The 26,098-nt window shown below is 38.7% G+C and overlaps 2 protein-coding genes across 2 annotated transcripts in view; one reads left to right on the top strand and one right to left on the bottom strand.

Moving 5' to 3' along the window:
• The window catches only part of LOC134798117 (uncharacterized), a 49,395-nt gene extending 25,268 nt beyond the window's left edge, over positions 1-24,127 (top strand). Inside the window, exons 3-4 of the mRNA XM_063770457.1 lie at positions 23,062-23,145; positions 23,535-24,127. Coding sequence (XP_063626527.1) covers positions 23,062-23,145; positions 23,535-23,633 — 183 coding nt within the window. The 3' untranslated portion in view covers positions 23,634-24,127. The remainder of the gene's footprint in view (positions 1-23,061; positions 23,146-23,534) is intronic.
• The window catches only part of LOC134798077 (probable beta-hexosaminidase fdl), a 165,013-nt gene that overhangs the window by 60,894 nt on the left and 78,021 nt on the right, over positions 1-26,098 (bottom strand). The window contains exon 3 of the mRNA XM_063770412.1: positions 21,400-21,434. The gene's annotated coding sequence lies outside the window, so the exon portion shown is untranslated. The remainder of the gene's footprint in view (positions 1-21,399; positions 21,435-26,098) is intronic.

The raw sequence follows: 26,098 nt of genomic DNA, 5'->3' as shown, positions 1-26,098 counted from the left end.
GAAAATTCCGTTCTTAATAAGGTGTCTGAATGGAACGGAATAGCTGCCAAACGCCCATAGATATAATATACTTAAAGACGACGTCTAAGCGAGCTGTCACTGTTACCACTTTTGTTTAGTGTACGATTAACAATGTTTTACTTATTTTTTCGCAACTGTATTAAAAAACGTCGTTCGATACACGTGCGGAAATGTCATTCTTCACTCGTCCCGAGTCTTCCCACTCGCCTGCGGCTCGTGGCAAGATATCTCGGTACTCGTGAAGTAATGACATACCTTCCGCACTAGCATCGAAATGTACTATTTTGGATGTCGATTAAACCCAGAGTCATATGGCATTGAAGTGGCAAAGTTTATGTTGTTTGAAACAAAAATACGCGCTACGAGTCATTACATACGTCCAACCCGGCATTTTACGAGGTTTCCACTGTTGGAGGGAGAACCGCCTGCTGACATAGTTCTTCTAACGAATATTTCTAGGAGAAATAACTTTTCAAATCCGAAAAATATGTTCGCTCTACCGCTGTTTTTAGGAAACAGATTTTAGGATTTTTTAACAACCAATTGTTTACCCATTTCAGTACGTTTTATATTGTATTACTCGGTGTGATGCAGCTACACATTTTTCCAATCAGTTTGGTATTGTTTATTGTATTTGAAACACGTAGCAAATATATAAAAAAAACTGCGAAGAAAATAAATAAATGCTATTCTATAAATACGCCTGAAATATTAAAATAGAACAATAAATAAACATTGTTCGCTTTCAAGTTTGTCAAATAAATAAATTCTTTAGAAATGACGAATACATCAAAATAAACCGGCGTAACACATACTTTCCCAGTGCAACTTTCGCTTATAGTAAAATGGAATGTAGTGAAACATAAAAAAATTACGGTTGAATCGAACTTTCTCAGTTTTATTATCACAATCAAAGAATAACCGAAACTCCCTCGGGGCCTCGGCCATATTAATATTGTCAGCTGGGGAAATCTCGGTAAATGAAATCAGATACCTATGCGAGATTATGCCATATTAAATACTTACGTAATCTTCGTTGCTTGGATACACCCCATTAGATTGGTATGGAGAGAAAGGATACGGCGAAAAATATACCTGCAGAACGATTGCGATTAGCAGAATACATTAAATATACGCACAGAGTTTTTTCTCAGATCTGTCTGCCTTTGGCCAAAAAGTGTTGTGTGTGTGTGTGTTGACAGCAAATATTTTGCTGTACGCACACGTACGCATCTGCTATTGCTTTTAAATCCCCGACTAATACGAAATTGCCTAGAATAGATTGTTTTACAGACAAATCATACTTGCAAGAGACAAATACCAGGCATTAGTTGTCTCTTTCTGAAAAAAACCGGTGTCAAAGTGGCAGATACAAAAACAAATGATTTAGAGTTAAACCAAGATAAGTCTGCAACGATTTTGATAGCACACGCAGTGCAAGTGTATTTTAAACGTCAAACTTGTATGAAATTTTGACGTATAAATAACACTTGCACTGTATGTGCTATCAAAATCCTTGTACTTACCTCAGTCTAACTCTATAGCTATTTTACTTTTTCATAGACCTTAAGTGCTTAAGGTGAACCACCTTAAGCACTTAAGGTCGAAACCGTTTTTGTGCGTGATTTCTGTATAAAAAATAAAGTTTTACTATCAATTTAGCGCAAATAAACATTCGAAAGGGGTCATCCATTAATTACGTCACACAAATTTCTAGGTTTTTTTTACCCCTCCCCCCCTCCTTGTCACACTTGGTCACATTTGGCAAACCCCTCCCCCCTGGTGTGACGTCACATTTCTTCAACGAAATCTTCAAAAAAATATTTATATAATATTTTATCAAAATATTTTTGACAAAAGAAATATTAGTAATTTTATAACTCAAAACTGATTAAGAAATAAAATTTTACGAATAAAAACGATTATCGTTTCAAAACCTTGTTATTTAAATGATAATTAGCGTATAAAATAATTTAAATACATTTTCGGTTACTGATGAAGTTAAAGTGACGTCACAAAGTTTATGACTCCCCCTCCCCCTTGTCACAACCCCCGTGTGATGTAATTAATGGATGACCCCAAAGTAGATAGATGCGCACATATTTATGTAGTAATAGTGTGTAATTACTTATATAACGCAATTGTTTTTTGTATGGAAAGCGAACCACCTTAAGCTATACAGGGTGTCCCTAGCCATTGGACAAAGCCGAAATGTACATATGCATTAGGGTATTTAGAACCAGTATACAAAGTATCATAACCATCGGTGTTGCGGTTACGAAGAAATTAACAAATTACGATTTTTTTACTTTGGAGCAACCTGTATGTGTTAGTAGCTTCTGAGGTAATAAATAGCGTGAAACCTTCTTCGACCGTTTTGATTATCTTTTTTATTTATGACATTAATAAGATTCTGACTTTTGACAAATGTCATCATTGCCGCACATTTTCAAACAAATTGTCAAAAGCACTGCCAATGATTAATACAGGATGTTTCTTTTTGTTGTCGATTATTGGAAATAACTTTTGTTTGATAATTTTTTTTTATCTTTTGTTCTAATTAAAAAAATATTACTGTTATAGCATTTCTGAGAAGTAGCCCTACGTGGGATTTCAGGGTTTGTCCAATGGTTAAGGTCACCCTGTCTGTGTACAGACTTTGTCGGACATGATCTCGAAATAAACAGTAAGATCAGAATTAAGGTTCATTAATAATGCGAGCTAGTTAGCAACAAAGCTAGTTTACGAGTATCGCTTAATTGGCGCAGTCGGTAGATCCCGAAATAGACTGCGAGAGAACTAAGCTCTGCCAATACAATCTGTTAGCGTTAACTGTTAGCTGTCAACTCGATTGTGACACTTCGACCTTTGGTAACGTTAAAATCTTAGGGGTTTTGCCATATATGTCGAAATAGTTAGGTATAATTTTTTATTTGGACGGGCAGTTTCGATTTGGTAATAAATTTGAATACTAAGCAGTTGCTACACTAAGCACTAATTGAGAGTTCATCATAGTCAGTATACGATTAGATCTAAAGACCTTTTACGTTTGTTTCTTCGAGTAACATGGAATAATCCAAAGTATCTACATGAAACTAAAAAAAAATACGACATCGTGCATATTTAATAGTTTATTTATCTTTAATATACAATATAAAGATGTAATTTTATATAAAAATCACCTTGTTTATAAATAAACGGGTAAATAAATGTTAATATAAAATGTTGCTCCAGATGCATAGGCCTATAAGCTACCCTTATCGTATGTTTTAAGTGTAGACTTTTCAAATATCAACTGGTCTTCTTGTCACTGTGGTGAAATAATATATTTTCTCTGAAGTCCATTCTTACTTTTATGGAACACGAGTCCCAGAAAATATTTTATGCTAGTATCGTATCCAGCTCGGAGTAATTAACAATGGAGCCGCCATTAACAGGCGTTCCCCTCTGTCGAAAAAAGGCGGCCAATGGTCAACCACATGTCAACCATATGTATGGACTGACGTTTATCTGACATGACGTACCTATACATTTGATGTGCCCCTCCCCCGCAAAAAACGGCAGACTATTTTGTACCGAAAATTTTAGACATGGCGGCTCCATTGTTAATTACTCCGAGGTATCCAGAGCTAAAACATCTCCTTTACAGCTTTTATTTTAAGTTTCTTTTCAGCAACGACAATCCCACCTCACGCCATCTTTTGTTCGTTTTATTTGTAAATTTAATCTTACATAAAACTACAATGTTCTGTTGTAGCTTACCTTTAAAAGTTTCATATCATAATTTCATGGTTCTATACTCTGTATCTTTAGGTATTTAAATAAAAGTAAACAAAATCTACCCTCAAATGGTTCCTAACCAGTTGAGGGTAGAAGAAAACATTAAACGATCAATAAATGTAGGTAAAGTCAGGTCGTTCAGTGACTGATCCAGCCGATCCAGGCGGTTATGTAATTGGTCGGTTAACCAATAAATTTTATAACTATACCCGAAAATGTACAAATTGTTTGTTTACTTTTATTTAAATACCTAAAGATACAGACTATAGTAATGTACATAATAGGTGTTTTAAGTTCATTAACGTACCGTCACCGCACGGGATTGTTATGTCATTTAAGGTTCTTGCTAAATTAGAAACTCTATAGCGTAAGTATTGAACAACCAATTTAGCTAGGACCCTAGATGGCGCAACAATCGCGGAGCGTTAATTAGAGATTTGGTCATAAACACACAGTTCTTCTTCACTTACGTCTCTGAAATGTGTAAAAGTGTTGAAGTTTGAAGAAAGTAAAAATATTGATTGGGGCTTATATCAGCCAAAACCTCGTACATATTATAAAGATAAGTTTTTTTTTCTATCCAGCTACAACCATGTTGAAAATTAGCAAGAATAATGCACCATTGTGAGAAATTCGTAACTATTCCAGCGATAGGCGCTTTATAGCGAACAATGCTTCATTTCATATATGTCATGTAGGTATTCGGCTCTCTAGCCACGGGTGGATTACATAATCAAAAATCCTACCGCGGCACTATTACCACTGGCGTAAGTACTAAGAAACAGACGAGATTATTCACATCTGTGAGCACCATTTGGAATAAAGTTTGACAAACACTGGCCAAATGTCGCTATCTAAAACCGGGCTTTAGCGAATGTTTTTCAAAACGTAGCTTTTTCGGAATGGTTCTAAAAGTTAGTGCATAGTGTGGCTAAAGTTGGAGTTAACGTTTTTCTGAGCCCCCAGAAGAGTTTAAGCTAGTGCTCTAAGCCAATTTAGGGATGTGCCTTTAGCCTTAGTTGAAATGTTGTACCGGTTTTCTATATATATATTTGAAATTGAAGAAACTCTCGATAAAGCAGAACGATGCAATACAAAATGATAAGTCAATTTAACTAACAATAGTACCTATTGTATAGTCTGTATCTTTAGGTATTTAAATAAAAGTAAGCAATTCGTACAGTTTCGTATAGGTATAACATTTATTGGTTATCCAACCAAATACAAAACCGCCTGGATCTGTCACTGAACGGCCCGACTTTAACCTACATTATTTGATCATGTAATGTTTTCATCACTGACTTAAGGAGCCATTTGAGGGTAGATTTTGCTTACTTTTATTTAAATACCTAAAGATACAGAGTATAGTTGTAAGATATATTACGAATAAGTCTAACTTAGACTTATTTGTAAGTAATTTATTTAATGACCGGTATATCCTATTTCCCGCAGCGTTAGTATTTAACATTAATACACTTGTGATCTTGCAAATAATAATATATAGTTGATCAAACCAATTTGTCAGTCAGTAAAACTATAGTCATCCTTTTCTTTTGGGTGCTAGTACTAGTGTAAGACAAAGATAGTATGATTCTCTCTGTCTATGATTGAAATGAGACAGTCCTTTGACAAACTATATCTAAATACTATATTTCAGTTTTACATGAGAACATGGCTGGTGCCCGGTTCAGATTGAACAACTTGTTACGGTTTTGATACGACCTTGAAGATCGCTCACGCTGATTGGCGCACGCGAAATGAAATGAAAGTCGTGCGTGAGAAGCACGCCAATCGTCAAGACGATCGTCAATGTCGTATCAAAACCTGTTTAAACCCGTAATTTGTTAATAGGGAATAATACGCAAAACTCTGCGTAGGGGGCGCCACTACCACTATCCATCACAATCTGGGGGTCTACATTTTTCGTTAAATTTCGTTATCTAACCCCTCTATCACTCTTGCATATTCGAGCGATAAAAAGGCATATAACTATGTAAATTTAGATTTTCGCGTTTCCCGGTAGGCCCTTGTTAACAAACCGCCTTGATGCATCAATGTCATATTTTTTTGTCTGTGAAAACTAGTCAAAAAACAGACAAAGGCAGTAAAGGATAAAGGCAGATAAAACCATAGAGTAACTTATACATTCTGTTATAAGTTGCTCTATGGTTTACTAGCTAGCTTAGTGCTTCACTCTGGCGGCAGAACTTCAGTAATACCCCCTATCCTGGCTCGCACGCCTGTTGGCCCTGTTGTAGACTGCAGTATAAAATGTTGTAAGATGCAACTTAGTAGTGCTGTTTGCCATCCCCACTACGCCGCTAATCGTTTTAGTGTCCGTAAACAAACATTGCCGTCGGCTATCGGAAGTGTTTCGCTACTACTATTGCTGCAAGTCTGGCCAATTAGTTTGTTTATCTACACACATATCATAAACTCTCTATGACGCCTTCAAAATCCGTAAATAATGGCTCACATTAAGATAAACTGTTTTGTTACAGCAAATTTCTTATCTGTGAAAATGTGGTAATAGCTTCATTACTATATCAAAATCGATTTGGTAATGCATTTTAAATTTCGAACATCTCTGAATAAAAAAAGCAATTTGATTTGACCCCTATTCTAATATCAGTCGAGATGACGTTTTATTCGAAATCAAATGACAATTGCATACAATATTGACAAATCCCGCATGTAAGTTGGTATCGGACGATATGGTAATCGACCCCGACTCTAGTTTGTCTCTGAATTAAAAAATAACTACGGATGCGTGACATGCGTGAAAAAAGTTTATTTTTGCCGCCATTTGACGTACAGTTTATATTTTAATTAATTTGTAAGTAAAAAATAATTTGTTTTGTTGTTTTTAAAGTAACTATAACAAAAGTTTCGTGTAAAATGTGCGATAAAGATATTTCGGAGACGCCAGCTCATATCCGCGAGTTCCGCCAGAGAGGAAAGTGCCCCAATGTCGGCTGTAGGTAATATGAGGTTAGTGAATATATCATAGAAAGTTTATAATATGTGTGTAGATAAAGCAGTGTATGTAACTGTACATAATTAGGCATTAAAACACTCGTGTGATACTATTATGAAACTCATTTCATTCGTTTCATAAACCCACACTCGTATTTTAATGCCTTTCACTATGTAGCAGTCACATAAACTACTATTAACAGAACAATAGACTGAGAACTTTACATGTGAATCATATGCAAAATTATGAACTACCAGTTGTTTTGCAACTACTTAAATAGGTTTTTTTAAATTATTTATTTTTTGCTTTGGTAATCGCCATGCGTGGTACGGGCATGTGATGCGGAGGGATGAAAGTTATGTGACGAGAAAGGTATTTTACGAATGAATGTGGAGGGAAGTACGAGTACACCATAAAAAACAACACAAAATAATAAAAGATTAATGTACCGATGTACACCCCGCTGCAAAAGTGCATGGCTACTTTATGAATTACCATTTAATTTTCAATAGCTGTGTGCATTTTATACTCATTATTGTTTCGTTTTTATTTAATAGAACCCAATCATTTTATCATTTCAAGAAGGCTGGTTAAGATTGTATTAAAGCTTGACAAACAACATGATTACATGACCCTTCCCATAGTCAGATAAAAAAACCGGACAAGTGCGAGTCGGATTCGCCCACCGAGGGTTCCGTACTTTTTAGTATTTGTTGTTATAGCGGCAACAGAAATACATCATCTGTGAAAATTTCAACTACCTAGCTATCACGGTTCATGAGATACAGCCTGGTGACAGAAGGACGGACGGACGGACGGACAGCGGAGTCTTAGTAATAGGGTCCCGTTTTTACCCTTTGGGTACGGAACCCTAAAAATGCTTTTCCAGCACTACTATAGATTGAAAACGATCACAATCTTTACATACGGTTGCTGTGCGGGATGAATCAGTTCCTGGGTGACTCAACATTTTCTACCATAACTCCTCACCAATATTTCCACGTTTCGTATCGCTAAACCCATCTGGCTAACGCTCTCAACTCTCCCGGGGGCCCATGTTATCCCTGGGTTCCAATAAATATCGCGTTACGGTAATTGCTTTCGCCGAATAGGTGATTCCGATGTTGTGCCTGGATCAGGGTGTAATCGTGCTGTTTTAATGATAACGTGCCATACACGGGCAATTTCGTGAGATATGATGCCGGTGCCGGTTGCCGGGTCAATAAAGTAAATGTTGCTAGTTACAATGAAGTCCATATCCCTACATCCCTACCAATATCGTCTAATGATCAATAAAGGAAACTAAAATGGGGCTAGGTTTTTTTTGTGTAAGTTTTTCCTATGACATTCTTAATTTAATGGTTTAGGTCCCCTGCGGGGTTCTTCTTCCTCGCGCTATCCCGGCATTTTGCCACGACTCATGGGAGCCTGGGGTCCGCTTGGCAACTAATCCCCAGAATTGACATAGGCACTAGTTTTAACGAAAGCGAATGCCATCTGACCTTCCAACCCAGAGGGGATAAACTAGGCCTTATTGGGATTATTCCGGTTTCCTCACGATGTTTTCCTGTGGTCCCCTGCGGGGTACAGGGCTAAATAAGAAATAAACGACGAATGAGACGAGCGATGATGATACCTGGGTCAGACTAGTTTGGGTCAATATTTACCCCTCTTTCCTTGCTTTCATCTATCCTAGAGCTTGGCATTCTAGGGCAATCGGGGTCCATTTTACCAACCAACCATTTTCACCACTAGAACCACGTAAGTTGAAACCTTCAAGAAAAGAGCGTACCTACTCCCATGTTAAATGCAGGTGTCCATGGGAAATGGTAATTGTTTGCCATTAGGCGAATCGTCTGCTCGTTTGCCTCTTATATAATTTAAAAAAATAGAAACAAAAATTATTAAGTTATTAATAAAAGAAACAACGGGTTGCAGTGCAGAAGTGAAACCTCAACGACATTGTAATTCAAAATATTAATAACAGCGCCATCTAGTGCAAAATGTCTGCAGCACTATGTATAATTGAAGTTAACGCCATCTAGCGTTATTTCGTCGCATTACTTGAAACCCCTAAGCACATCACTGTGAGTACTACACACTGAGAGAAAAATCATCACCAGGAATTAATAAACAGTTCTGTACTGGGGGAAAAAATGAAGTTTTAGTAGTAATCATGGAAGTTTCACTATTTCTGTAAAATTTATTTATTTCTACAAACAGCTCAGTAATACTAAATCTAATTTCAGCAAACAGACTTTAGTAAATGGAGCATTAAACAAAGTTCAGTATTTGTTACAATCCATTTTTATTACTACTAAAATTCTCAGATTTTTACTAGTAAAGTTTGTGATTTTTGGAAAAAAGCATCTGTGATTTCAAGTTATGATTTTAGTAAATGTCTCACTTACATAGTTTTGTAATATCTAAAAAACGAGTTCGCGGGAATGACATTACCCCATTTAAAATAACAATTCAGTTGTTACTATAGCGACATTACAAAGTTTACTGGTATTTAGTAGATAGACTTGTTGTGTTTATGTTCATTGTTGTACCAATCACTAAACGAGTTTTGTAATACCAACACAGCGAAACGAATGTTAGTGATTTTAGTAAAATTTACTACTTGCTACGTTCATTTGGTTAGAGTTAGTATTGTGTCGGATGTCGGGCGGGCGTGTCTCGTGTCTTCTTTGTTTAAAACATACTTAAGTTAAATAATAAATTTAGGATATATTGTGGGCCATGGACATATTAACCCGCGACCTACTGTGTAGTTGGTGTCTACAGGAATATATTGTTCTGCAACTTCGAGCTAGCTGTTGTTATTCTAGTGATAATGACATCATAGGTAAATCTAAACTGTTTGCAATTCCAACCTCCCTAGCACAGGTGCGCCGCGAGAGCATGTCGCGCGCGTGGTAGCTACCCGTCTCTATTTCTGTCTGTATGAATAAAAAAGCGTTTGGTAGTATATCTCTGTACTAAAGAGGCACTATAAAAGCCTGTCGAGATATTCTACCCATTCCTTTCTTATTCATACAGTCAGAAAGAGACTAGTATTTATTACGCGCGCAACATGCTCTCGCGGCGCACCTGTGCTAGGGAGGTTGGAATTGCAAACAGTTTAGTTTTTGCCTGTGACGTCATTATCTCTAGAATAACAACAGCTAGCTTGGAATCGCAGTACAGTTTAGTAAAACCTATGACGTCATCGTCTCCGATATTGCTAAAGAACGCTGAGAATTACAAAACGGTTAGTTTTCACCCATGACGTCATCACCTCCGATATTGCTAAAGCACCTCTCGGAATAACAAAACCAAATTTCTGAAATTACTCTAGCATACTTCAAATTACAAATATAGAAGTTGTATTTCCTACTAAATGGAAATTGCAAAAGTCAATTTGTTCCTATTAGTTGACTCTCCTTGTCCCCGGATTAAGTTTTATTTTTGTAATTCTAAGTGTGTTTTTGTTAGTTTTTTTTCTCAGTGCAGTTATATTAATACCAGTTTGAGGGAAACTCACTAGATGGCATCTAAATCAAAAATGAAAAACACAATTACATTGTCCGTCACACGTGACGTCACGCAAGCGCCCTGCGCCGCCTAAACGAAATAGCAGGCTCAGCAGGCATACATTTTCGCCGCGCGGTAGAAAGGGAGGGTTACGCTTTACGCCTTACGCTGTCTCGAGTTTAACATTTTTTCCCCACCTCAAAAAATGCACAGCGCCGCTAAAGAAGTTTTCACTTGTGCTTTTATACCTTTATTTACAGTATACAGGGTTGGGCAGATTAAGTGTCCTAGTTTTGTACTGCCATTTTACTTAAATATAGCGCAACTTTTTTTAACTATTTTATTTTTTATTAATCGAGAATTTATGCGTCTTTATGATTTCTAGACGTCAGCTTGATATCTATTGTTTTTATATTGTTATCAACATGGACGCGGAACGCCAGCTCGTTGTAAATTTATACAAGCAAAAATTCCGAACGTGCAAGATATTATTATTTCCGACTAAAAGATGTTTCAGTTGCAAGATAGCCACAATCAACAAAATTATCGCGTTTACGGTGCTTCATTAAGGGATATTCCAGTAGACAAATTAGCCGTACAGCGGTTTCAAAGCGTTCGTCGGCTGTCATGGTATGGGGTGCCATATCACCTAGGGGCAAACTACCACTGCTGTTCATTGACCGGGGAGTAAAAATTTACTACGACTATTATATTCAGAACGTGTTGCAGGGTCATATGCTAGAAAATATCCGAAAGTTGTTTGGGGATGACTATTATTGCTTTCAACAAGACAGTGCCCCGTCTCACAAAGCTAAACGTACACTAGATTGGTGTCAAACAAATTTGACAGATTTTATACCGTGGTAAGAATGGCTTGCATCTTCACCAGACTTGAATCCGTTGGACTTTTCTATATGGGGATACATACTCAGCAGGATTGGCAGCACACAGGGAATGAATTTAAATTCATTCAATCATCGGTTGGTCAAGATATGTGACGATATACCAGATGAGGTAGTGCGTGCCGCGTGCAACTCATTCTATGGTAGAATGCGTAAAGTTATACAGGTTAAAGGAGATCGATTTGAGCTAATGAATTAATTTTGTAAATATAGAGTATGCTTAAAATAAAAACAAGTTTAATATTCAGATTTGAAGCTTTGTTTTAATTTTATGGTTATTTAAAACTAGGACACTTAACCTGCCCAACCCTGTAGTGACTTCAGACAGTGATGGTGGTAGGGGGTTAACCAGACCCAAACTGTTTTCGATATAAATCGTATCCAGTGCTGTCACGTCACCCGTGACGTCACGGAGTGACGCGCGGGTGGTGCGACCCGTGACGGGCTCGTTTAGCTGTCACTGGTTTACTTTCCTACTAAAATATTACGAAAACAAATTAAAGGGTTACAACTGCAAGATTTACAAAAATGGTCAAAGTCAATGTAAAAAGTTGAGAGCCTTAGAGAGACACCATTTATTTTAGAGACCTTAATTGGTGACTTTTAAATCCTAACCCAAAAAGAGGGGTTTTATTACTACGTTTAAATTGGGTTGGATGTTTTTTCTTACTCCAGCACATGATTGACAGTGATTCTAACTATGTAAATGACGACTGCCGGCATAATAATTAATACTACAATATAATTAGATATAATTAATGAAGTGTAATTAGATATGGAGGCTTACGGGAAGTGTGTTAATTGATGACACCTAATACTTATCAATACCAGGCGTGGCTCACTCCGCGATTTCGTCGCGTCGCAACAAGTAGCTACAAGTACATCCGTCCCACACCAATTTTGGTGGCTAGCCATAGGCTGCGCGTGGCGCTTGCGCCACCTAGCGGTCATATCTGTCCTAATCGTAACAAACGCGTTTTGTTAGAGAGTGAATCTTCTGTACCTAGTACTATTATTTATTCTGTGTCAATACTGGGCCCTGGGTTTGATTTTGAAACTCTAATGCATAGGTTTTAACCTCAAACTGGATTTTACACTCTTTAAACGAAAATCTGATTTCGTAAATATTCCTAAAACTACAGAAAGGCTCGATCGTTCGTTAAAATCGAAAGATAAACGGCTAGCACAAGCACCACAACCACGAAATTGCCAATCATAATGCTTGCAACTTTGCCCGCGAACAATGGCTGGCCAAAATGTTAGAATCCTAGTGAAGAACGATTCAAACGCTCTAATTGTACGCACGACTTATGGCCATTTTCAGTGAGAGCTTAGGACTAGGGTTGCCAACTTTTTTTTTGTGAAATATAGTATTTTGCAAAATTACATATAAAATATATAGTACACTGAAAGAAAATATAGTACAGTCAAGGAGATGGTATAAAACAAATGAAAAGTATGCCAAATCTCGCGCGTGCCAGTAGGCGTGTGTAAAATCATGGGTTGGACTTAGGGTTTGCACGACGGATCCGAAATGTATGGGGAGATCCGCGGATCCGGATCCAGATCCGGATAATTTCATACATTTCGGATCCGGATTGCAAACCCTAGTTGGACTAAAGCAAAAGGGTTGCATTACTTAGAAAAAAAATCATGCGAGTGATGTTATTACGACACCTATTTTTCATGACGTTATCGTACCTACGTTAAAATAAGAATCTTTTATTTGAAACTTTTCTCTAAAATCAAAAATGGCCGAGATATTTAACCCGGAAGTTGAGAAAAATCTAGGACATTAAAAATTACGATGGATGTTGTGTCATCATAACACCTATTTTTTTGTTGTGTTATTCTAGAGAATACGCTAAAATAAGCATGTTTTGTAGGAAACACTTTTCTTTTAAATCAAAAATGCCCGAATTGTTAGACTTTATATTTTAATATTTGAAGGAAGTGTCAACGAGCGAGCGAAACGAGCGAGCAAGACCTTCCTGGGCAGAGCCGACTTGGATATGATTAGGTTAGAAGACTAAGGCGAGAGCAAAGCTTCGAGGTATTTTTTCTCAACAACCCAAAAAACGTAATTACACACATTACACAGCAACTTTCGTGTTAATATCCCAACTTTCGGGTCAAATATCTCGGCCATTTTTGACTTAAAGAAGAGTTTTTCCTACAAAACATGCTTATTTTAGCGTATTCTCTACGATAACACATTAAAAAAATAAGTGTTATAATGACACATCATCCATCGAAATTTTCCAAGTCCTAGACTTTTCCCAACTTTCGGGTCAAATATCTTGGCCATTTTCGATTTTAGAGAAAAGTTTTTCCTACATAACATGCTTATTTCGTGGGAGGGGTTGGGCATTGTCGTCGGTAATAAGCGGTTAACTAACCTGCGTTTTGCCGACGACATTGTCCTTTTCTCCCACACTGCATCTCAACTGCAACTCATGCTACAAGACCTCAAGCACTGCGAGCCTTGAAGTTGGACTCACAATGAACAGAGCGAAGACCAAGTTGATGACCAACAGAGCAAAAGATAGGGTCACGGTAGATGAGCAGGATATACAGTATGTTGATGAGTACATTTACTTGGGCCAGATAGCTTCCTTCGAAAACAGGCAAACCATAGAAGTCAATAGACGTATCGATAACGCCTGGAAGAGCTTCTGGTCCATGAAGGCGCTATTGAAGGGTGACCTTCCCCTGTGTCTCAAGCGCAAACTCATCGACATGTGTATCCTGCCTATCCTAACCTATGGTGCTCAGACATGGTCATTGACTGAGGCTTTGAAGTCCAAACTCAAGGTTTGCCAGCGAGCGTTGGAGCGCAGTATACTGGGTGTTCGCAGGACTGATAGAATCAGAAACACGGAACTGCGCTTCAGAACTAGAGTTGTAGATGTAGGTGTCAAGACCGCTAAGCTTAAGTGGGACTGGGCTGGACATGTCTGCCGCATGCACCCTGAAAGGTGGGCCAAAATGGTTACGGAGTGGGACCCACGGAACACCATAGATGGTGCTAGCCGGAGTGCAGGCAGACCGAAAAGGAGATGGCGGGACGACTTGGACGTATTTTGTCTGGATTGGCGGAAAAATACAAAAGACAGGGTTGAGTGGAGGGAGCGAGGGGAGGCCTTTGCCCAGCAGTGGGACACTTAACCAGGCTAACAAAAAAAAAAAACATGCTTATTTTAGCGTTTTGATTGAAATTTTTCTACGATACCTATACATTTTGCACTTTTGGTCTTTTTTTGCACCCCCTTTGCTTTAGGCCGACCCATTGTTCCTATTATAATCCTTATTACTTTGATCATTATCAGATTATCATTTTGGTCATCCATTTCTTAAGTAGTTTGAAATATTATTTCAATTTATTTCGTCGATGCAAAGTTACAAACTTCTGAAACGTCACATCACAAGATGAAAAAACCGTTGACAGTTGGCTGAGCGCTGTACATGAGGACGTGACAGTGACACTGATAGTGTCACTTTTGACATAACACTCTTGACAGTAACATTGACATGTAGGTTCACGTTCAAGCATGCAACACTCGCGCTTGTTCAGTTTAAGAACTTATTTCATATTTATGAAAAAAAAAGCACAGCGTAAGGACCCATCGAAATATAGTATTTTTGCGTACTATATAGTATCCTAAAAATATATAGTACGCAAGGCCGAAATATAGTACAATACTATATTATATAGTACGGTTGGCAACCCTACTTAGGACTGGCATTGCAATTGCTGGCAGAGCTTTGGCAACTTGATCGCTTGGACAAACCAATATAAACACTTTATGCATAGCTATTGTTTCATATTTAATACGTACTTGATACCTGGCACATGTGATTTTAGAATTAGAAAATGCCACGTCACCAAAGTTAGGGTTTAAATTCAAGTAAAAAGAAAATAACCTACATTAGAACACTAAGGTTTCGATCCAATTATTCATTTCAGACGAGAACTAAATAGATTTGCATCTGCTCTGTCCGCAGTAAAAATTGTTGCGTATAGTTTATCATTTACGTTTATATTCACATCACAAATAGATATCTAAAATGACGCGGTAAAATCTCATTCAAATACAGGTTTAGGTAGTACAGGAAAACGACTTCCTTTGGCGGATATCGAAGCGTCAACATCTGTAGCATCTCCTGAGGATGTCCCGTAGAGAGGCGAAACAGTATTGAGTTTTATATTCTTGACGGTGTTGTTATTTGCGTATAATTTTTTGCAGTGGTAGGGGGAGAAAATTAATTATGTGTAGGTTTGAATTTACAAATTGTTATTACCTACTCATGCACTGTACTCGCCTGCGCTCGGGCATCAATGAGAATCCTCGGCCGGAATTGAGCCGAACAGTTGAATTCGACTTGTTGCTGGCCGGTTTAGTTTTAGTTGCCTAATTGTGCCGATCAATCGGGTGCCGAAATACCGAACTAATGCAGCTAAGGGAAGTAAAAGTAGCTTATTTGGCAGTAAAATACCGAAAATACGTGCGCAGTATTTGCAGGATGGTTCTCACTATATCTGTTAAATATTAAGCGCCCGTAGTTACTATATCCAATAGACAGATTTGAATAATATTATAATTTTTATAAAAGTTAGGAGCTTTCACTTTCCACTTCTAGCTTAAAGTAAAAAATAAACACATGAAGCTGTTTGACTCATCCATGTCGGAGTAATGGAACATAACACCTACTACTCTGTTCCAAATATACGCCGTTTTATATTAAAGCTAAGTAAAGAAAAAAAAGTTCAATAAGAGCCCCCAGCATACAAGAATTTTCCTGTCGTTAAATGCTCTCGCTTCAGTAATACGCTCTTGGGTTTAAACCTGCGAATCGGTGCATTGCACACAACTCTCAAGTCATACTCGTACAACGCCAGTGAAGTATGAAGATCAGTACGGTTACCATCAGTTTGTCACTGACATAAACGCCGTCGAGAACGTAATTTACTTTCTATACATCTCGCTCGCACTCGCATATTAGTGCGAGCGAGATGTATAGAAAGTAAATTACGTTCTCGACGGCGTTTATGTCAGTGACAAACTGATGGTAACCGTACTGGTCTAAATTTAGATAGGCATTAATACTTACTTACCATGTTACATGTTTGGTATTTTACTAATATTAGTTATATTATATTAACTACACTAAACCGTGATCCAATGACCACCTACTTCCAAAACAAGAAATAAATATCTGAAATCTAAAAGGCCTTCTGTTTTTTTAAATCGAGTCTTCGATTTTTCAGTCTCACGATATTCACGATTTCGAAAAATATGAACAGATTTTTAAAGTTCCATTTATGTTTCCTTCCTGTTGACAATTAACTTTCCAGGCATTTTGCTTGATTTTTTTTCAAACATTAGCAGGCGTGGCTGCTACAATGTACATGCGGCCATATGCGGGCCGCACCAATTTTGGTGTCTAGCACTACTGCTAGACACCAAAATATAGTTGCCGCGCACCGCTACGGAACGGACGCCTGCTCGCGCTTGCGCCATCTGGCAGTCATTCTGTCGTAGACGCGTTTTGTTAGAGAGAGGAGTGAGGACCTTCTGTACCTAGTTCTATTATTTATTCTGTGACATTAGTACGAACACGTAGGTATTTCTCTAACATAGGTGTACTTGCAGAACACTGCAACGGTGCGGTGCGGTGAAAGGGGCAAATCGGTGCAATGCACACGTCTAATCATTTAAATTCCCCGGTTTAATTTCTAGCCGAAGCAATGTGCCGTGATAGCCGTCGCTGAGTCAAGTGCCCTTACCACGAGTTCGCAGCGGTCTTAGTTCCTAGTGCACCAATGCACGGCACTCGCCGCCCCCTTACAATCAAACTCGCTCTCATTTTAAAACGATATGCTGAATGAAATAGCATGAAAGGCACGAACGATTAAGTAACATATCTGAGGGATCATATATCAATCTTTATCTGAGGGATCTTTTATTTTTTGCCGTTTTTATATATTGTGATCTTATTTGCCACTTTTGTGTTATTTCTAGTCAGGATAACGAGCCCTTTTCATCCTTATAAGAGATAAAAAGTGTCCTAAAATTTCCATACATTTTTCAAACCTTCCTTTTTGTTATATAAAAGAAATGTCCCAGAGTTTTTTCATATTGTGTTACCATTTCCCCATATACTTTGTATGGTGGTAACAAAAAGGAAGGTTTGAAAAATGTACACTTTTCTTCTCCTATAAGGATGAAAAGGGCTCGCTATCCTGACTAGAAATAACACAAAAGTGGCAAAAAAGGTCACATTATATATAAATCGCAAAAAATAAAAGAAACGCTCATCTATGATTATTTTTCGTTCCTCATAGTAATATAAAGATCATAGAGCTATGTAGTAGTGTTTTTTTTATATAAAACTTCTTCTGACTCATAAATAGGTGCCCTACGAATGAACTTATGCAATTGCTATTGGCTCTGTGCATAACTAATAACTATGTCCCGCCCCGCCGGATATGGGACAAATTTTGACTAAATTGACTGTTGACAGCTGTCAAATATTATGAAGATGTCGTCCCATGGAAGTTCTCGAGTTTTTCCAGCATTACAATGCATTACGCAGCAGTGGGTAAGCATGAGGATATTTAGCGACTTAAAAAGAGGAGTGTTATAAGTTTGACCGCTATGTGTGTGTCTGTCTGTGACACTGTAGCACTTAAACGAGTAAACCGATTTGGATGCGGTTTTCTTTATTTGAAAGCAGGTTTTCTTGCGGTGGTTCTTTAACGTGTTTTATCAAAATCGGTTAATCCGTTACTTTGTGTTCGGAGTTTATTTAATTTTATTTTTTTCTTTCTAAACCTATAGATAAAACGAAGAATTGCAAACTCGTGGTAAGGGTAAAGCATTGCTCGACTCTTGTACGATACGGTTGATACGGTCGAATCGAGTGCTTGCTTAATTCGATTATTCAATGCCTGGATGCATAGGTAGGTTTAACAGGTCCCAGCCTAATCTGTAGTAACCTTTCCTATAATAGGCTACATGATAAATTTCAATTGATGGTATCAATCAATCAGGTTTATTTTTAGGATCAAATGTCTATATGGGACCCATTGCATTAAAGCAATACAAAAGTCAGAAATGATAGTCAAAGTCCGGCAGTCGTACTTCACTCGCGAAACGCCCCTAACAAAACGATAAGTGACCGTGACGTCAAGGTCACTGAGAGTCCATCTTGAAGTATGAACACTATGAACAACACAAGAAAATTGCGTTTTTGTCGGTGAAATATTGCGTTTATGTATATAGTTGCTATACAATCTTTTTCTGGATAAAATGTGAGGAATCGAATGGTATCCTTACTTATTTCGTTTTTAGAAGTTAAAAAAAAACTTAAAGGGCATTTATTTACGTGTTTATCACATTTTTCTGTTTATTTTTATGTAGTCTGATTGAGTTCACATTTAAATATTGTTCTCTGTCAATGAAAATCAATTTTATTTCATTATTAGCGCCACTTGACGGTTTAACCGCTTAAACCCGTGTTAGTGGGACGGTCCAAGTGGGCCTAAGTAACCTAAACTGAACTAACCTAAGCTTAGAGTGCATTTATAATAAGTTTTAATCGAGCTTTGCGAAAACTTATTTGTAATAAGATTTAAGCCTAAAAAGTATACAATTTTGTCGAATTTCAAACTTATTAAAACGCATGTATATAGGTATGGATTGAGCACTCTAAATTAAGAGTACCTATTTCTCTATGCTCACGGTACCAGTATGTGATTTTTCGAAGTAATTAAGATCATACTTATCCTATGTATAGGTAACCATAATTATACCTAAGTAGTTTCTGGGGAACTAGAATAGAAGTGAGTTTCGTAGATTGTGCAGAAAACGACACAATGGGCAATAGGTTAAATCCAGATTTGAATTATGACGTAGGTACTGCAAATGAAATTGTTTGTGTGCATCGTGTGGGCGAATCTTACGTAGGCAGTTGGCTTATATACGTCACAAATTTGTATTTGAAGTTAATTTGAAACAAGCCCACATCAAATTGGTTTATAATTTTCAATTGTTTTATTTTTCACCTGTTATGATTTATGATTAATTTTTTAATGATTTTTGTTTTGAGTGATTGGGCGGGTCACGTCTGCCGCATGCATCCGGATAGGTGGGCTAGTATAGCCACCAAGCGGATGCCGCAAAAGAAGCGCGGACGTGGCAGGCCCAGACGGAGATGGCGGGACGACTTAGACGCCTTCAACAGTAACTGGCCGGAAAAATCACAACAACGGGAGTTGTGGAAATCAAGGGGAGAGGCCTTTGCCCGGGCACAGTGCAAAGTGGGCACTGTGGGCAGTGGGACACTATAACGGGCTAAGAAAAAAAAAAGAATTATAGTGTATTTCACACTCACGCAGAATTACTACGGGATTTCAGTTTGGATAAATATTTAAAAGCCTTGAAAGGATATAAATAAAAATAGCTTGCTGAAACCCGACTATCAGCTAGATTTAGGTATCTGTTTTTAACTCAACAACAATTTAAATGTAACCTTGATGCATAAAGCATTAGGCTACTTTTTGAAACAAACCTGCCCGCCCGCCCCATCGTTATGGAATATGTACCAGTATGGGATGCATTACCATCGATCACTTTACCTGTGTTCGGTTCGAGATATTTAATAAAACTTTTAGTATAAAAGCTTAGGTTTCCTATTCCCAGAAATGTTGTATCCTCCTGTCCCTGAGGCCTTTATAAAGGATTTAATCCAAATCGCATTTTGAATTAAAATGGAATACAAGGGTTCTAAATTCGAAACAGCAATAATGACAAGGAGGACTCAGGAGGAACATTTTTCACAAACGCGACGTTATGTTGAGTGTTTTACGTGTTCACACGTCTGAAAACGCATGGATGCAACAAGTTTATTAGGTGGTGCCGCTGCAATTGACTTTCTGCTGCTGTTAGGGGTACCTTTACTTTGCTCGGATGCATTAAATATGAAGTCCATAATGTAACAGTTCTTTCTGTTAGCGGAGAGTTTATTGAAGTCATGCTATCTAGCAATCCCAAACTCCGAAAAAGTACCTCCTTAACCCAATTAGCGCTAATCACGAAACGTTGTCGTTTTGCCTCTATTACGAAGCATTTTCGCTACATACTGGGAAACCCATGTTATCGGCTACGACCATAGCTCAGCTGTGAATGTAAATACCTATGCTGGAATTCAGGAGGGGTTGCTAGGGAGATCTACAGCAACCTCAACTTCATTTGACTGTACTGTACTGTACTCCTAAACTAGAGGTAACATTTTTTTCAAGCGTACCAATTGTGTACTAAATCCCATTCGAAAAGACGTTGAATAGGTAATAAATCAATTTTATGGTGACGTTACCTTCACGTGACTTGATTTTTAAACAGTCACTATAGCTGTAATGGTCTCATAAATGTCGTACGCAAACCAATCTTTTTTACTACGGCTGTTTGAGTTCTTGGTTAGTTAGGTGTTATCAAACTACGTACTTTACTGCGATATGAAATGTTGAGGCAAAAACATTACCAAAATTAATTTTATATTAACATATTCATTGCCACCCAGCCCAACAAGACGTCCGCGCCAGGCCACAACAATTTCGTCATATATTAAAGCAGTAGTACCACGGTCCCGACTATCGGATCGTCCGGCCTGGGAACGAAATCAGTAAACGGAAACGAAGGGAAACGATAGTCGGGTTTTCGGCATTGAATGTGTTAAGCAAAAACGTATGAGCGCTGGTAGCCTATACTAAACTAAGTGACGAGACAGGTCATAATGCTATCTCCTTTACCCTTGTCTAATACCAACCAGGAGTGAAAGATATGGCATTATGACCTGACTCGCTACTTAGTTTTGCGGCAAGTATAGCGGTAAGATCTCGCCTTTCAAGAGGTTGTGGGTTCAAACCCCGGCTTGCACCAATGAGTTTCTAATATAACACTTGATATTTACAATTAAATAGAGCGCTGACTGCATCCTCATTTGGTTTGCAAAACTTTATAGCGAGGTATCGCTGGGGCGATGAGGTTCAAGTGGACTTGCGCGATCTCCAAGCCGATAACTGGTGGGAGTGGTGGGAGATGGCACAGGATCGAGGCAACTGGCGTGTGTGTGAGGCCAACACTCATTTTGGGTCGCTGCGCCATTAAGTAAGAAAGTCCTAAAATGTTGGTAACTTACCATTACACAATGCAACCCCGATTCCTTAACAGCATCTGAAACAATCAGATAATTATGCATCAAAAGAAAGTAGCTACGACATCGGGGGGCACTGCAGGGGCAGTTGGCAGGGGCCAAGTCAAGTAAAACAAATAAAAGAGGCAGAACAGTAAGTTTTCTTGAACCCATTCAGGATATTTCGACCCTCTCTAATTTGGTGAAAACTATAAGCCTGAATAAAATATGTCACAATGAGTTACAAAAATATGTGCCTGGTTACCGGGACGGCTCAAATGTATGATACATAGGATCTATATCTGAATCCCTAAAGTCTTTTCTCCTATCTTTGCATTGCCTAATATTGTTTGTCATAATGATCAGTTGTCCTAACACTAAAAACCCTAATTTACCCATTAGGACAAACCAGTTAGGGCAACTGACTTTAGGACAAACGTTGTTAGGGATTCAGAATGACACCCTGATACATAATATGGACAACCGTCTGAACTTGCACTAAAAGGCATACTATTATATCACAGCCTAAGAAAACACCAACTAAACGTACCTAACCTATGAAATAAAATATCTCATACCTAACAACCTTCTACAATTAATGCTTTTGTAGTCCAAATTCAGTGTTAGTAATAAGGAAATTTGACCTATACGCAAGGGTCCTTCAATTATATACGCCCTGTTTTCATAGTGAAATTAATAACAGAGCGAAATTCTCGATAGTTAATTACAAAAGGTTAATTATGTGGAAAAGTCAAATTTATTTATACCGCAAAATAAATAGTGAAAGGGTTATATTTGTTTAAATCTCTGCAGAAGGGGTAGGGACCGGTGATAATTGCTTTGTAACTGTAGATCTTACAATTATAATAATTACATGAAAAATTATTATGGAAATGAAAATTATTACAAATTCTGGGGCTCCGGTTTCAGTAAGTACTTTATAGGGCTTCTACTCATCCATCACGTATAACACACATGAGTCATTGGCATTTGTGAGTTATAGCCCGTTTTTTCGGGTGCAAACATGTACCAGTGCTTGCGTTTATTAAATATCGTCTTAAAAATTATCATCATCGATAGAAAGTAATTTCTAAATCGAACACTAATCTAATTATACGGTTTAACTCATGTATTTTGGTCAAACGCGCGATATTGAGGCTCCGTCACACAGGCGCGTTTTGCGGGCGGCGCGTGAGCGGGGCGCGCCGCTTTTACATATAAAACGCTCACGCCGCGCTCACGCCCCGCCCGGAAAACACGCCTGTGTGACGGAACCTTTATTGTTCTTGTTGCCGCGCGGTGCCGCCGCTGTCTGTCAAGTTCTTGATGAAATGAGTGACATTCGCCGCTGCATTTGCCACAATTATTCCGTCACTCACTGCAGGTTGCTTGTGTGTCATTCGATACCTCCCTGTACTCCCTGTAAGGGAGGTATGAGAGGCCGTTTCCGCCTTCCGTCTGCGACGGCTGTTACGGGTCGCTCCCCACCGTATGGGGAGGTCAGTCATCGTCGATGTGAGGAGGATTGTGTGGCTGATGTGGGCCAGCTCGTCGCTACCGATCGTTACCCAACCCCATGACCCCTAGCCTGGTGATACCGTTTGAGCGGGGCCAGGTTTCGGGGACAGCCACTGCAGGCTGTGTAATACGAAGTATTTTTGTTCGCAGGTCGTGGAACCCCCTCCCGGCCCTCCCCCCGCCTACGACACCGTGGTCGACTGCCCCGCCGAACCGAAAGACTGTTCCTTACAGGTAAAAGCATGTTACAAAAAAAGTTTTTTGACAAAAATATAATTCTTGCTAGCTTTTATCGCTGCACTTTTCTTTCAACAGGCAACTAATACTCATCTATTAGACAATTCCAATAAACCCAAACACAATTAGGTTGCGTTGTTTTATCACAGACCATCTATGGCCACTTTCTGTGTCAATCATCAGATCAGCTCGATGGTACCATAATATTGCATTGTCAACCAACTTACATATGTATGTGAATTTTCAGCTCAATCGAATAATGGGAAGCGGATCTAATTTAGCTTGCAATATGATCTGAACATACAAACTTTAAAGCTAAATAAAAGCTTATGAAGACAGCGGAAAATCATACTCTATCGTACAGTAAATAAGGTTTATATTTCCAGGAGGTGACAACAGAGCCCTGCAGCCGCTGCAAACCGCGCTGTGACAGCGGGCTACCGTCATACGAAGCTGCCGTGATGCTGAAAGACACTAAGTTATAATCCAACGTGAACCCCATCAGCACCCACCCAGCAGCACTCTTTCCAAGTAATACTGTTAGAAGGAGATGGGTATTCCACATGGTGTCGCGGCACATGCGCTTGAGTTTCAGGCCACTGAGCCTCTTATAGCGTGCCGTATGTAGTTATGTACAGTTTGTGGAGAATACAACAGACAATACGCCGGCTTCATATAAGGTAGCTCTCATGTTGGGAAATAGTCAAGCGTCCGAATAACCCAGTCTGACGCAAGAAAAACTCAGCAATGGGCTCTGGCTGGTAGCGCGCTGTATGTATAGTATACCTAGAAGACAACATAGTCTTATTGCAGATGTAAACCCCGTTGAAAGAGACTTAAATTACAGCAGCAGCATTAGCGATGGCCTATTAGTAGCGTGCCGTATGCACAATATAGAAAACAACAGAGTCATTGACCAACTGCAATGGAGCCGTCGAGATGCTAAAAAATACCAATGTTATGATCGCGCCAAACCAACTCCAGGCTTAAAATAAGCAATGGCCTCGGGTAGTTTTGTCTAAGTCGGTCACAAAATTGCACATTAAGAAATAGACTAAGTTTAGACGAGCGTTTTTATACCTGAGTTACGTAGTTAATCCAAGTAGTCAGTCAATACAATAATGTATAACACAGTTATGTTATACAATTGCAAACGTGAGCGGTCAATGTGGCGCTGCTCATAACTTCATAAGACAAGTCTTTGCCCTATCAACGACACGAAATCTTGATAAAAATTAAAATCGTTACAGTGCAGAACCTGATCACGGCTAAGTGTCAGACTATGTCGCGTGCACTCGGCTTCAACGGCAATCCTTAAATCGTGATAAGACTTCTAGTGCTATTATTCTAACTTGAACACAGATGACTCGAAAGCAAACTCAAGGACCACGGAACGCATGCTCCAAGCTGACGCCGCCATAAATTAGTTTTTACCGATGTATGGCGGTGGGCGTTGGCGTCGAACGTGCGTTTAGTGGCTTAGGCATACGCGTCAGTCTGAAAGTAAACTTTCTCAAGATTTCTAAATACGAAATCCTGACTAAAATTAAATCGCTAGTCTAGAATCTCGTAGCTACGCTACTCGATAGCACGCTATGCTATCGATTCATCACGGCTAAGTGTCAGACTATGTCGCGTGCACTCGGCGTCATCGGCAATCCTCAAATCGTGATATGAGTTAGAACTCCGAGTGCTGTTATTCCAAATGTTTATCGAAACAAGATGACTCGAACGTTAAAAAGTTTTTACACCTTCTGAATTTAGTAACTGCCGACAGGGACGCCGCAATATCTACATCGTGTCTGACGTAGTGACGATTGCGGTGTCCCTTAGTTACTACAACCGCTTTGGTATTTGTTTGGGGTTCGTCTGCTGGTTTGCCTCTTATAGGTATCATAAAAAAACTAAATACAGGAAGGTGTAACAACTTCTTAAGGTTTACTAATGTGACTGTCACATCGAGACAAAAAATTATACCGTTAACTTCCTAAACATTGCCTACCATGCCAAAACATTGCCTCTGCATTCGACTCGCATCTGCTAGGTTTCCATTGGAATAAAGCTCAGTCACCTTCCTTTCAACAACAAATCCTACCTGCTTAAGAATAACTTCACGATCCGCATTTCATATATCTGTGATACGACGAGAGAATGGAACGTATTTTAAATACAATTCGGGAATGTGTTATTAGGTTGGGACTTTGGGATTGACTTGAAGTCTTTAGTTTATCTCATCTCGCGAGTCTGTCTTTGCGTAGTTTTAAACTGAATAAATGTATCGCTCCAGCATTTAAAAACAATTCGAAGAACAACACATATTAATAATTTACTTAGCTTATCTACATGAAAATATGAAGATTAGATGGGAAAGGAAAGTACTTATTTTGCCTGAGGCCCAGGATCAATGAAAATCCAAACAAGTGACCCTCTAGTCATGGTTCTCCCCACCTGAACCTATTTTTTTTATTTATATTTAAAATCCTCAAACTCCAAACAAGCATCCAGCAAAACGCGGATTACCATACACTAAAAAGTTCTGACGTGAGCTCAGCGTTTAAGCCTAACAATAAATTGTGAGGGGCCTTCATAATATTCCCGTGCCTTTGTCTGCGGCGTCTCCGCGTGAATAGTTCTAGATCTAGAAGGATCTAGGTCGTACCACGGTACGAGTATGTGAGATTTTTGCCAAGCGTTGGTGGCTCGAGGCATTCGAGTCTGAATTTGAAGAACTCAGTTCAGAGAGACTTGATTCAGAGACTTGGTGTGAGAGAAGTGCCATACAGGTAGGAATACTTATTACTCTCAGGCCATAAAAGGTCCTGACAAGACTCTGCGCTTAAAATATTTTATGGAATAATTACGTATGCCCTTTTTAAAGTACACGCGACTCAAAATGATTGGGGTTCTGTAATACAGAGTCCGTTAACAATTTTAGAGTTTCTTAAAAATG

The sequence above is a fragment of the Cydia splendana genome, chromosome 16 (genome assembly GCF_910591565.1).
Source record: "Cydia splendana chromosome 16, ilCydSple1.2, whole genome shotgun sequence".
Taxonomy (NCBI): Eukaryota; Metazoa; Arthropoda; class Insecta; order Lepidoptera; family Tortricidae; genus Cydia; species Cydia splendana.
Note: the sequence above shows the minus strand (reverse complement) of the source record. Positions and strands in the feature narration are given on the sequence as shown.